Consider the following 11,946-nt stretch of genomic DNA (forward strand, 5'->3'; position numbering starts at 1 on the left):
TTGAAAAAAGTGTAAACACAGCAAATGAAGGTTGTCATTTTTAAATGTTTTATAAGTTCCCTTGACAAACTTACAATGGAACCTTCGAAGCGTGGGCGGGTTTTTACCATTTCCTCATTTTGAAACATTTTTTATCGGCGGTATTTTGTATTTTACGAATTTAGGTAAATATATGGATCATATCAAAGCCCTTGGTGACTCTTTAGGTTTTTGGTAAAATATAAATTGCCGTTTAAAACATTTTTTTAGATTATCCTCCTCCAAATGTTTTCACAGTTTTTCAAACAAACAGAAAAGTGCAAAATAACCCATGCATTATACCAACAAAATCTATTAACTTTATTAACAGTACTAAATATATTGTAGTAGTGGAGTGTATTTTAAACAGTAACGTTTCTAACAGCAAAAACCGTTGAAGCTAAAAACAGCCACCGCTGAATAGTTTCGTGTTCCAAGGACGGCGAGACAGCGCGTCGTTTATTTGTTCCCAGTTATTGTGAAGAATCACGTTTCAGCTCTTCTTTGTTCAAACCTTCCGACGGTTGGTGGGACGAGTTGCTACAAACCAAGCGTTACCAAGCGTTGAACGAAAAATTCGCAGCGCCAATCTTGCTCGTATCTCACCCACTCAGCTAAATTGGCTTCTAAGTGATTTAATTAGGTTCAGTGACGACTTACAAACCATATACATCGAAGCTTGGATGTTAATTTCCATCCTTGCGCACCATTTTACAGGATACAATCTTACAGTCGTCCAATATTTACATTCGCTAAATCAAGCCTTTTACTTGCGGTGTTGCATTTCGCCCGTGGAATAAAGAAATGTTAAAACCACCAAAATAACAAATGTTGTAGAACAACCACAACCCTAAACCTTTTAAAGAAAGTCAGGTGTATAGTGAGTGAGGTCCGACACCTCTATTCGTGGCTCTGTATGATAATGTCGATATTGGTTTAGCACACTTTATTTTCTAGACTTTCTTGTGCTTTATACTTTGTTTCCTCAAACAAGGTTGTTGTCATCTAAACTAATATGTTTTCCTTTTTTTCAGACAAGCTTGTTTATGTTAGCTAAAAACCTGTTCAACGATCAACCAATAAAACACCAGCACCAAAATGGCAAATCAAGTAAGTTTTTTCGTACTAAATAACAAAATCGTGCGGTGTTTTTTCCCTTTAAATAATCTGTCCTTTATACGTGACCCTTATAGCATCCTTACTTTTGAGGTTTAAAAATACAACGAAATTGGTGGATCGAGGATTCAGTTTAAAGTGAAAGTGTGTGTTCGACTTTCGACATCATTATCTAGTATTGTCTTGTTGCCAATTTACGCAAATTCTAGATTCAAGAACAAACGGGAATCCAAAGTTTTTTCTGTGGGTCCGTGAAAGTTTTTTAATTTGCAACAACGTTAACGAAAGTCCGACTGATTTTTACCAGGTTATAGTATAGAGTGCTTTGCTTTGCCGCTCAATTTATCTTTAGATAAAACATTGTAAACCTTACACTTGGTAAGAAATACATATTTCAGTGAAATACGGAGAACTATGTCTGCGCGGGAAAGAAAGTTAGCTTCATAGCCACAATATTTTTTTAGTATTTTTAAATGTTTTGTTGTATTTTATATTTTCGGTTTTGTAACTTTTTGTTATTTTGTAAAATTTGTGAGGACAAAAAACAGTTATCTTGTAATGTTGTTATTAGAGTTGTTTCTTTTCGTGTTTAACAAATATATATTTGGATATTGAATCACAAATACACTTAAGTTTAACAGCATCAACGTTTTCGCCACAGAATCCACCTGGAAACAGCCAGCCAATCAATGCCGAGCATGTAAATATCGGTGACATACAGAATCGTGGTCCAATACATCAAGTTATCGTTCAAGGCAACTTCATTGACGCTCGAAACCAAACAAGACCGGATGTGGCTCATGACTCAGCAGCGCCCTCATCTAACAGTGGTTAGTGATAACGTTTACTCATAACAGTGAGACACAAACATGCAGAAATGCAAAATTCTTAAACGTCACTTTATTAAACTATTAACCATAATCACACAATTGTAGCACTAACATTAAGTCAATCAAAATGAACGATAATATATAGAATGCTATATTCATTCGAATTAAGGTAAGCATATGGGACCACTGGTTTCTAAATATATTTATAGAATGCTACATGAATTTCCAATGGCTGATTGTATTTCACGATTAAGCAAATTGTTTATGTTTTATCTACGAGAACAAACTGTTACTTATTAATTTGTATTAAGCAGCATTTTTGTAGGATATGTTTATATAGCACAAATCAGTACCTAGAATCAAAGCGTCCCCAAATTGCATTTTGAACTAAAGTTACAAAATTACAAGTTAAATTTGGGTTTGGTATTTTTATACACAGCTTGTAATAACATCCTAAGTCATTTTATCATATCGTCATAGCTATTTAAGTGTTGGACTGTTAAGCTGGACACAGATAAAGGTAAACGTTAGTGCAAACCAAGTAGCCCGCCTTTAGTCTTTTGTTAGGGTTCTGCTGTTTGCCAAGGTTTAAAGTTTGGTAATTTGATGCGCTATAAAGTTAACGTTTCGCTTCAGGTCGGAGAGGACCTCCTTAACGTCACATATGGCTTTAACGCACGCCTTTATAAGCCGCTTATTACCGAGACAGCCCACACTAAGTGAAAGAGAGATTAAAAGTCAAAGCCATCTTTAAAGTAAAAAATGTGGATATAAAAGTAACCAAGTTTAATAATATTAATATTACTCAGAAGTATCATGGCAAGAAAAGTCTCAGGAAGCAGCTGATAAGGTCATCGGAACTCTACCAAGCAACCCAGTTCCTCTTGACATTATTCGGGATTCGCAAGCACCATTGGAGGAGTTTGGTTTAAAAGGATTGAAGCAACTCAGAGACAACCAGGACAACTCAACCACGCTTGAACTCAACCAACTATTTACTGCTGCAAAACAAGAAGCAATCGATGAAGCCAAAAGTAAGAACTTTAGAAATAAAGCAGCATATGACGATTATGTGGAGAGACATGGCAACGTGGTCGGCATGACTGGAATAGCTGGAATTGGAAAAACTACTGCTATTATACAGACACTAACGGAGCTTGCAGGTGAATTACCAGCAGATCAAAAGGGATATTGGCTTTTTAAATACCTAAAGACTTTAGATCTTAATAAAAAAATAGGCGTTTTGGAATTGCTGTCATCCAACCCAAACTGGAAACACACAAAGGAAATAGATGATCAAATACTGGAAAGACTTTCCAAATCCAACAAGCTGTTTATCTTCCTGGATGGTTTGGACGAACCTAGGTTCAAGGATCTTGACTTGGATGCTCCAGTGATCGGATTGTACGATCGCGCAACGCCGGTTGTCATTTTGCAAAACCTACTCCGTGGCGACATTCTTCCAAATGCTCACAAGCTGCTTACTTCACGACCGGGGGCTTTTCTCAAGCTACACCCAAGTTGCAAGCCCCACTTTGTAGTCAAGGTAATCGGTTTTAACGAAAGCTCTCAAGATTTGTATTTCCAACAAATTTGCCCGAAGCAAGAAGATTATGAGAAGGTCACCAAGTCACTTGAACAAAACCCACATGCAAAGGCTTTGTGCTTTCTTCCTATATTTGCCAAAACCGTCGCACCTTACATCATAAAGCATGGGACTAAAGATGGCACTTTTACGCTCACAGATGTTTTTGCGGCTTTTGTGGATGATTGCATTCGCTCGCCTAAGTTTAAGGAACATCCAAGAATTTTGCGCAAACTTTCAGACTTGGCTTTACACGGAATGCTCAACGACAAGATCATGTTCGACGAAGAAGTCTTTGATGAAGTCGGACTTAATTCTGAAGGAATGGAGGACTTTCTCAACATGCAAGTTTTCTCTAGCGACCTCAATCTTCGTATACTGGAAGGGGATAAAGTATTCTTCTTTATTCATTTGCTGTGGCAAGAATTTTTTACATCACTCAAGCTGTTGTTCGATACAGACCTGGCTACATTTTCTGGGCTGCTACAAAGCATGGAAAGTAATACTTGGGAAATGGTTCTTCGGTTTCTTTTCGGGTTGCTAAACACGGGACTCCACCGTAAGCTAAAGCCTATTTTTAAAATCTCTTCAACCGATGTTGCTAGCAAAAAAAGTTTGCTAAAAGGCTTGATTGATTCGCTTGGATCTCAACTTTTATCAAACGATGACGAAAGCTTTACCTCCAATTTGTTTAAGCTTTGCAGTTTGGCGCAGGAATCCAACGATGAAGAAATCACCGCGAAAGTGGCCGATTCCCTCCCTGGAGAGCTTCGTATAAACTATGGAACGATCCTTCCCAGTGAAGTGTCAAGTCTCTGTTACGTGCTTCGAGCAACACAAAGGGAGCTGGTCATCAACATCGTGAACTCTCCCTACTCATTTACCGGCAACGGTTTAGAAATGTTGATGGAGACATTGGCGAAAACCAAACACACGGTTTGTGAAGTTTTACGGTTTCTAGTCGTTTTAATTTTTATTCACTATTTCATATAAAATGCAACAAAGCAGCGAAAAACGCCAAACGAACCCTGCACCGTTTTAAAGCCACACAACATTTAACTTTCTGAAGCAGGAGTCGGCAACCTTTTTCTAGTCGCGGACCTGACCCAAATTTAAAAAGGGCTCGGCGAGCCGTAATAAATATAAACTTAAAATTTTCCTAAAATGTTGAGTTTTGTGCGCGAAAAAAATCTTGAAAAAAGAACGGTAAAGCGTTTTCGCCTAGCGCTAAAAAAGTCGTTTGTGGATTAAAATCGATTAAACATTTTGCAAATATTTGATGTTCGCGGGGGTAGCAAAAGGACGTGAGGTTCATCGAGTGTGTTGCCGCCGATAAACATAGTTTAATCATAAGCGGCATTAATGGTTCTCTATTTGGTTATGGGTTATGGTTGGGATAACTAATGTCTGTTAACTGTAATTGAACCTTTAAATGTTGGTTGTTACCGACAATCAAATACCAGGGTGGAATAATGCTGGATTAAGGTGTAAATTCATAATGGCAATATAAAAGTGAAAATAAAGATATGCGATAAATTTAATCGTTAATCTATGATGTAAATTAAATAGGATATGATGTTATTTGAATAGAACCGTTAAAAGACGACATAGTTTATTTTTATATTTAAAAGACGCAAGAACTAGTGTGCAGCACCATAAAATGCATTCAGGCATACTAAGATAGCGAAACCTCCATTGTTGATAGTTCTAGTTCATGTACGTCGCATTTGGGCCTAAGAAAATGCGCAAAAAGTGCGAAAAGTTTTACATTGATGTAGTTAAAATCGATAACAAATTTCGGCAACGGTCTCTTGCCAAGTATTTAAAACAGGTGGAGGGCCAGATAAATTACATTGGCGGGGTTGCTGGCCCCTACTCTTAAAAGGTACTTTAAACTTTTATTACCACATGATGGCAGTAGTGTCCTCGAGTTTTTTGACATAAGTGGACAACTTGTTTTTTCGCCACGGTTTGCTTTCCTGTTGATCACCTAGAATTGATGGCACACATATTGCTGTATAGTCGGCAAAAAATATTCATGGTCTGATGTCACGATGTTTAAATGGCGTTGTTATGCCGAAAAGCAGACCACCATTGCTCGTCTCTGAGATTAAACCGGTGAAATTAGAACAAATAACCAACGCGGTTTGTACAACTTTGTTGCGTAATAAAATGCGCGACTTTAATTGAGTCTATTTAGCTAAAAACGCAAAACGCATTTTTTTTATACACTAAGATTTTTCTGTTTTATTTTCTGATATAACACTCCTAATTGGCGTGACAAATTATGGTTTAACCGTTTTTCTGCTTGTTTGTGCACATTAGTGTTTGGGATGTTGTACTCTGCAACCCCCGGCCCCTTCGTAGTCACTGTCTCCCTTAAAGCGTTAAGCGTTTCTACCCACTTTTGGATTTTTTATTAACTGGACAAGTTTTTTAATATATTATCCAAATTTTAATATTTCGTTGATGATACTAACTTAAAACGTTTTAACGCGAGTTTCGTGTTTAATTAGGGATAATTAATTTACAAACACAAAGCAAAGTTTTAAATAAAAGACAGATCAAGCAAGCCAATGTCAGGTTTAATAATCGCATTAAAAATGTGCGTGATGTACATCTGAAAACTAGGAATTTTAGTAAAATTGTTTTTAAGCGCATATATATATTGCATTTTAACTTTACGAACGACTAATTAATTACAGTTTAAAATAAGACGTTATATTGACGCCGCATTTTTTCCAGCGACTTTGCTTACACTTTTCGAACCACGTCATTGACTAAAGGTAGCCAACAACGGCGGGCGAAGCAAAATGATCACAGTATATGTTTGAGAACACCTCATCTATCTGGGACAGCGCACAGTCCAACATAACTTTTGTTATTTTGTAGATGGAGTTTGTACATGTGATGACAACTGGATCACGTGACTTTCCTGTCTTATTCACCTGCGTCCACAAGATAAACCGCCTTGTGTTGTACAAGACGAGCGATCTGTCCGGTTTCGAAGTTCTTACTGAAGCAATAGCACGCAGAGAAACACCTGTAAGTTAACCTACGTAAAACAATTGACATGATTATGTCATAATGGTCATTATTGCGATGTGGCGGGCGCGATTATTTAAGCACACTATCGACAATCAAACGGATAAGGGAAGTCCCTTGGTGAAAAGGGGACGTGTGAAACTGACAAGGGGCATCCCCGTGGGTCAAACATTGCACAGGGGAAAGTCCCACCAAGCATGGGTAGCTGGGGCAAGTGCCTCGTAGTTCAAACTTAAATAACTTTAATCAATTGCACGACAAATTAAGATGTTTATTACCGTTTTATATTTTGTTAATGCACATTTGTTTGGGATGTTATACTCTGCAACCCCCGACTCCTTCGTAGTCACTGTTTCCCCTAAAGCGTTAAACGCTTCCACCCACTTTTGGATTTTTTAACAAATGGATAAGTTTTAAATATATTATCCAGATTTTATTATTTCGTTGATGATACTAATTGGAAACGTTTCAACGCAAGTTTCGTGTTTAATGAGGGATAATTTTTTGTACCAATAAAAAAGCAATTTTTTTTTTAAAAACACAATAGAAGCAAGCGAATTTCAGGTACATTAAACCACAGTTCGAGTTTTAAAACTGTAATTAGGAATTTGAGTAATATTGTTTTAAACGCATAAATATATGGCATTTTAACTTTTACAACGACTCAATTAAGTACAGTTTGAAATAAAACGTTATAAGAGCGATCTATCCGGTTTCGAGGTTCTTCTATTTGAAAGAAACACCTGGAAGTCTTTCGTGCAACAAGTGACATTTACATGGTTTTGTCACTACCGCAATTATAATTCGCCTAATTGTTAAGTTTATTGACTTTCAACTTAATTTCATGAAAAAATGTATTTTGTTTCTCCGTCATTCAGCGAATATGATATTTTGTACCCGGAGAGTTTACGAACCAATGAAAGATGCATACACGTTTACTTGTCAATTCAACTGAATAAAAACGACATTTTTGGAAAGACAATTTGTGACGTTTTATGCAGATTTCACATTCCGTTACATAATACTCGATATTCAAACGCGGTTCAAAAATCTGGAAAATCAATTTTTGTAAAATTGCTTAACTGAATTATGAAATTGTTCGGTATGTTTAGTTTCTACGGAGCCTTATTACTGCTGTGGAGTCAATGTCAACACAACACAATTGTCAAAATCAGCTTGATAAACTCATTTTTTCGTGCTTCGCGCCACCAACAGTATAGATATTATATTTTTTTTCAAATTGTCTCACTGATAGGTATTAAAAAAGACCAAATAGTTTTTCGTAGGGGGAAGCAAAAGGGAATGACCAAAAACGCCTTTATATTGTTTAAGTTGCCCAAACTTTTATTTTAGAGTGTGCGATGGGACGCACGACGCCTTTGGGCTAAAAAAATTTGATCAAAGTGGGCTAAACCTAGAAACATAATTAGATTCCGCGAAACGCTAAAAAAATGCATTTACTTTTAGGCAAAAAATACAGTTTGTTGGGAGGGCATAGCAACGTATTCTACCCAGCAAAAAAATAATTTTGCGTTAAAGACACAACAGTTTCTTGTTTATCCCATACTATTCCCGATGTTGAGGGGGCAAATGCTCCCTATTGCAGGCAGTTATGGTCCAGGATTAACAGACAGCACCATGAAAGTTATGCAAGCTCATAGAGGGGAGATACGTAACAGTTAAAACTTCTTGTCATTGTAGATGGAATTGTTGGCACTGTTTGAGAGCAAGCTGGATCCACGTGGTTTGAGTTGCCTGGCAACAAGTGTACACAACATCAACCAGCTGAAATTGGTTGAATGCGAAATCGCTGGTTCTCATCTTCAACCTCTAACTGACGCCATATCACGAATGAGTCGACCTGTAAGTGTGTGTTGAATATTGATATAACATTAAGATGGATAAACCAGGCAACAGCAATGCGTGTAAAATTTGGTAACTGAACCACTGTCTGGTGTACAATCGATTTTTTCGTAAACGGAATTTTTGTGACACTATTACTAAGTAATTACGGACAGGGGCGATGGCCGGATTTTTGTTTGAGGGGCATGAAAAAATTGCAGATATGATGTCACAATGTTACGTCAAATCGTGACGTCACAAGTAACGATATAGCGTTACGTCTAAACGTGAATATTTTTAATATTACGGTATAACGACGGAAATCACTCGCGTGCAGCGTGAAAAAATGTCTTTGTAAAGTTTAACTTTCCCAAACTTTAATTTTCGAGGGTGTGATAAGACGCACGGCGCCCATGGATAACCGCTTTTATTGCGAAATGTGTTTGCATTCACTTCGTTACAATAGGCAAAATACAGTTGGGGGAGCCATGGCCACGTGCACTCTCCCATGGATCCACCCCTGATTACTGGCCTCTAAAATGAACCTTGCCTGGGATATTTATTCTTATTGCACTTCTTCTCAATGGACCTTTATTAACTAGACATCGATTTTTGATTGGGTTTACTTATATATTCAATTTACCAACCAAAGCTTCTTACGATTATTACCTCGATAAACATGTTCCTGATAAAATGATTGCACCCCCAAAAAAATATCCTACTTTTGCGCAAAACATATTTCTGGAATTTGGTAGCGACATTTAGTGTTTTTTTATTTGCTACATCGCTGATCTTGCATAGCTCGATTGTTTGAGTGACTGTCCCGGTATGGCCGAGGTCATTAGTTCGAATCTCACCGTAGGTTATTTTTCTTGCGTTGCTTGCACGAAAATATTTGCAAGACCAACTGAATATGTTTAGACCTTCTAAATAAATAACATTCGGCGGTAGTTGCTTTTTCGAACGATAGGCCTAGGTCGTGGAGATATTTATTTTCGTGCATTCAGTGCATCATATTAGACTGCAATTCAATTTATTTGCCCAAAATTTATACCATAATATTTTAAAGTAACACCGCAATATTATTGTTATTAAATTTGCAATTTTTATTTAATGCCAGTTTAATTCGTAAAGCATTAGTCTATCGCCAAGCGAATGGATAAGAAACAACAGATTTTAGTGGGCGGGTTTACGTTGAAGTACGAATGCCCGTTGACGATCTTGGTCTCTGACTTGGTTGGCCACCCTAACCTAGTTTAAAACCTACCCGGGTATAGTTACAATAATTTCAGACAAATACGTAAAATGTAAATTAATCTAGCAGCATGTCAAACCATGGTTCTTATAGTTTAACCTTGTATTCGTCCATGCAAAATCAACCAGGTTACGCATGCTAACTCTACGCAAATTGTGAATTCAATGAAAAATGACAATCTTTACAACCACTATAGGCATTCAATAAATTTTCAGCTGCTATAGTTAACCAATGTCCCATAAAATTATTTTTTTCCACAATTGTCCCAATACATTTTATACATCCCAGAGTTTTTTCCTGACCTATTACGAATAGCATTTTTTTTTTGGTGTAAGTTGCGAATATGCATTGTTTAATTTGGTAGAACCTGTATGCAGCCTAACACTTGCTTGTGTCTTACATTATGCTGTGCTTATGTAGATGAGAAGGTTGAACCTGAAACGCAACTACTTGGGATCGCAAGGACTCGCTTTCCTCCTAACTTGTGCCCACAATGTACAAGAGCTGGAGTTGGATTATTGCAGTAAAGCTGATGAGGATTCTCTGCGCAAGGTAGGCACTCAAAATTTTGTAATATGTTGCCGGGGCAACGTTGCGACACTAGTGACGTCAGTGTTTTTTTTTTTTTTTTTTTTTTTTTTTTTAATACCTATCTCCAGCTTGATGGTATAGTTAGTGGCGTTCAGGCGAATAAGTTGTGAAGTAAGGCGCTTGGAGGTCTGACCTTTTTGCGATCGTATGCATTCGCTTGTTTCTCGCTGAGATCAAGTTTGCTTGGATCTGTCCAGGCTCGACTGAACTAAGAAGCAGAACTAAAAGCAGGAAAGCTAAACACAAAGCTTCGGGTTCAGAACGAAACAACCTGACTTGACTAGGGCGAGTAACGAGTAGAGCGAGTTGCGCAATAACGAATCCACGAGTATTCGGTTAATATGACTTTTTTATATAATGACATTTCATGTATTTTTAAATAGTGTCAATTGCGTGTCAGATAAGCGCATGTTTTAATTTCAAATGTGATAACTTTTTTTTAGTCTGAGTGACGCCTGTTGTTGTTACACAGATACGCCTATATCCGCTATAGTAAGTTTTACTTTTATAAATAACCGACCAAACAAACAATACAAGTATACTCAATGTACCGAGGTAATCTCTAAATTTTTGCGCATTCCCATGTACTGCATTTTTGTCGCCAAGAGTAACTCTTTAAGTAGTTTGATCAAGCACTTAAACAGAACATAGAATCGTTACATAATCGATTAACGTCTTAAAAATCTGTCTCCACAGTTATATCAAGAAAAGCAAGCGGAACCAGAAGCAAGTCAAAGCCAAGAAACATCCACTGAACAAGATGTGGACGATGGGACGGATCATGTAAGAACATTTCAACGTTAAAGTACCAATACATGCTTCTTACTGGTCATACCAATGTTGTGTGAATACAAGAAACCCCAGTAGTGTATGTAAATAATATCAAAATAACTTGGGGTTCGTTTTGCTAAATTAGTGCGTTTCTTTATTTTAACAGGTATCAACAGAGAGTTCAACACAAAGGTCAACTCAGGGGTCAACGCAAAGGTCACCCCAGGGGTCAACGCATAGGTCAACTCAGGGGTCAACGCAAAGGTCACCCCAGGGGTCAGCTCAGGGATCAACAAAGGGAGGTCGGTCCGTTGCGGATTTGGCAAAATTATTTGAACAACTATAACTTCGTTTCAGATTAACTGCAATTGAGTTCTTTCTCATCCAATAGTTTTTGCAATATTTTGTTTTATACAAGAGAGCGATTAACAACATTGTCTTTTCTATAGAACCAGTTAATTTTTTTTTTTAAATGATTCAAATGATGTCGTAAGTCTCTAAACAACAACTGAATAAACCGATTTGCAACCAATACTTTCATATTGTAACAGAAATAGTTGACTAAAACGTACCTGTGGTAAAACGATGGAACCAAATACAGCTACACAATGCTCACACATTTAATCAACGTTATATTCGTTTAATGTTTTGGTTGTTAATACAATTTTATTACGCGATGTGCCAACCTCTTTAGCTTTCCTGGAGGTTATTTATAGTATTCCTGAATTAAAGTGCCTTGGCAATTATTTAACATATCGCCAACTTTTGGACAAACGTTGTATTTGCATAAAAATCAGAATTTTAACTAGTTTTTTCGACTGTCTATTAAAATAAAATAAAATGTTGTGTCGTCACACTTTTTCATTTTCGTTTTGCCTAAATATTATTGATTT

General features: G+C 37.1%; 1 protein-coding gene across 1 annotated transcript; it reads left to right on the forward strand.

Annotated features, from left to right (window-relative positions):
• The first annotated feature begins 588 nt into the window (after nucleotides 1-588).
• LOC146137393 (NACHT, LRR and PYD domains-containing protein 12-like) lies at nucleotides 589-11,086 on the forward strand. Its single transcript, XM_083393904.1, has 7 exons — nucleotides 589-1,128; nucleotides 1,796-1,964; nucleotides 2,774-4,485; nucleotides 6,442-6,594; nucleotides 8,296-8,457; nucleotides 10,112-10,243; nucleotides 10,979-11,086. The coding sequence occupies exons 1-7, from the start codon at nucleotides 1,117-1,119 to the stop codon at nucleotides 11,084-11,086; spliced, it is 2,448 nt and encodes an 815-aa protein (XP_083250030.1). The 5' UTR covers nucleotides 589-1,116.
• Nucleotides 11,087-11,946: the final 860 nt, after the last annotated feature.

This window comes from Ascidiella aspersa, chromosome 7 (genome assembly GCF_963924565.1).
Source record: "Ascidiella aspersa chromosome 7, kaAscAspe10.2, whole genome shotgun sequence".
Lineage (NCBI taxonomy): Eukaryota > Metazoa > Chordata > Ascidiacea > Phlebobranchia > Ascidiidae > Ascidiella > Ascidiella aspersa.

Bases quoted from the DNA above. Each gene is read 5' to 3' on its own strand.
- LOC146137393 (XM_083393904.1), top strand. The intron at 4,486-6,441 runs GTTTGTGAAGTT...GTTATTTTGTAG, and splicing joins TGGCGAAAACCAAACACACG to ATGGAGTTTGTACATGTGAT. The intron at 6,595-8,295 runs GTAAGTTAACCT...TTGTCATTGTAG, and splicing joins TAGCACGCAGAGAAACACCT to ATGGAATTGTTGGCACTGTT.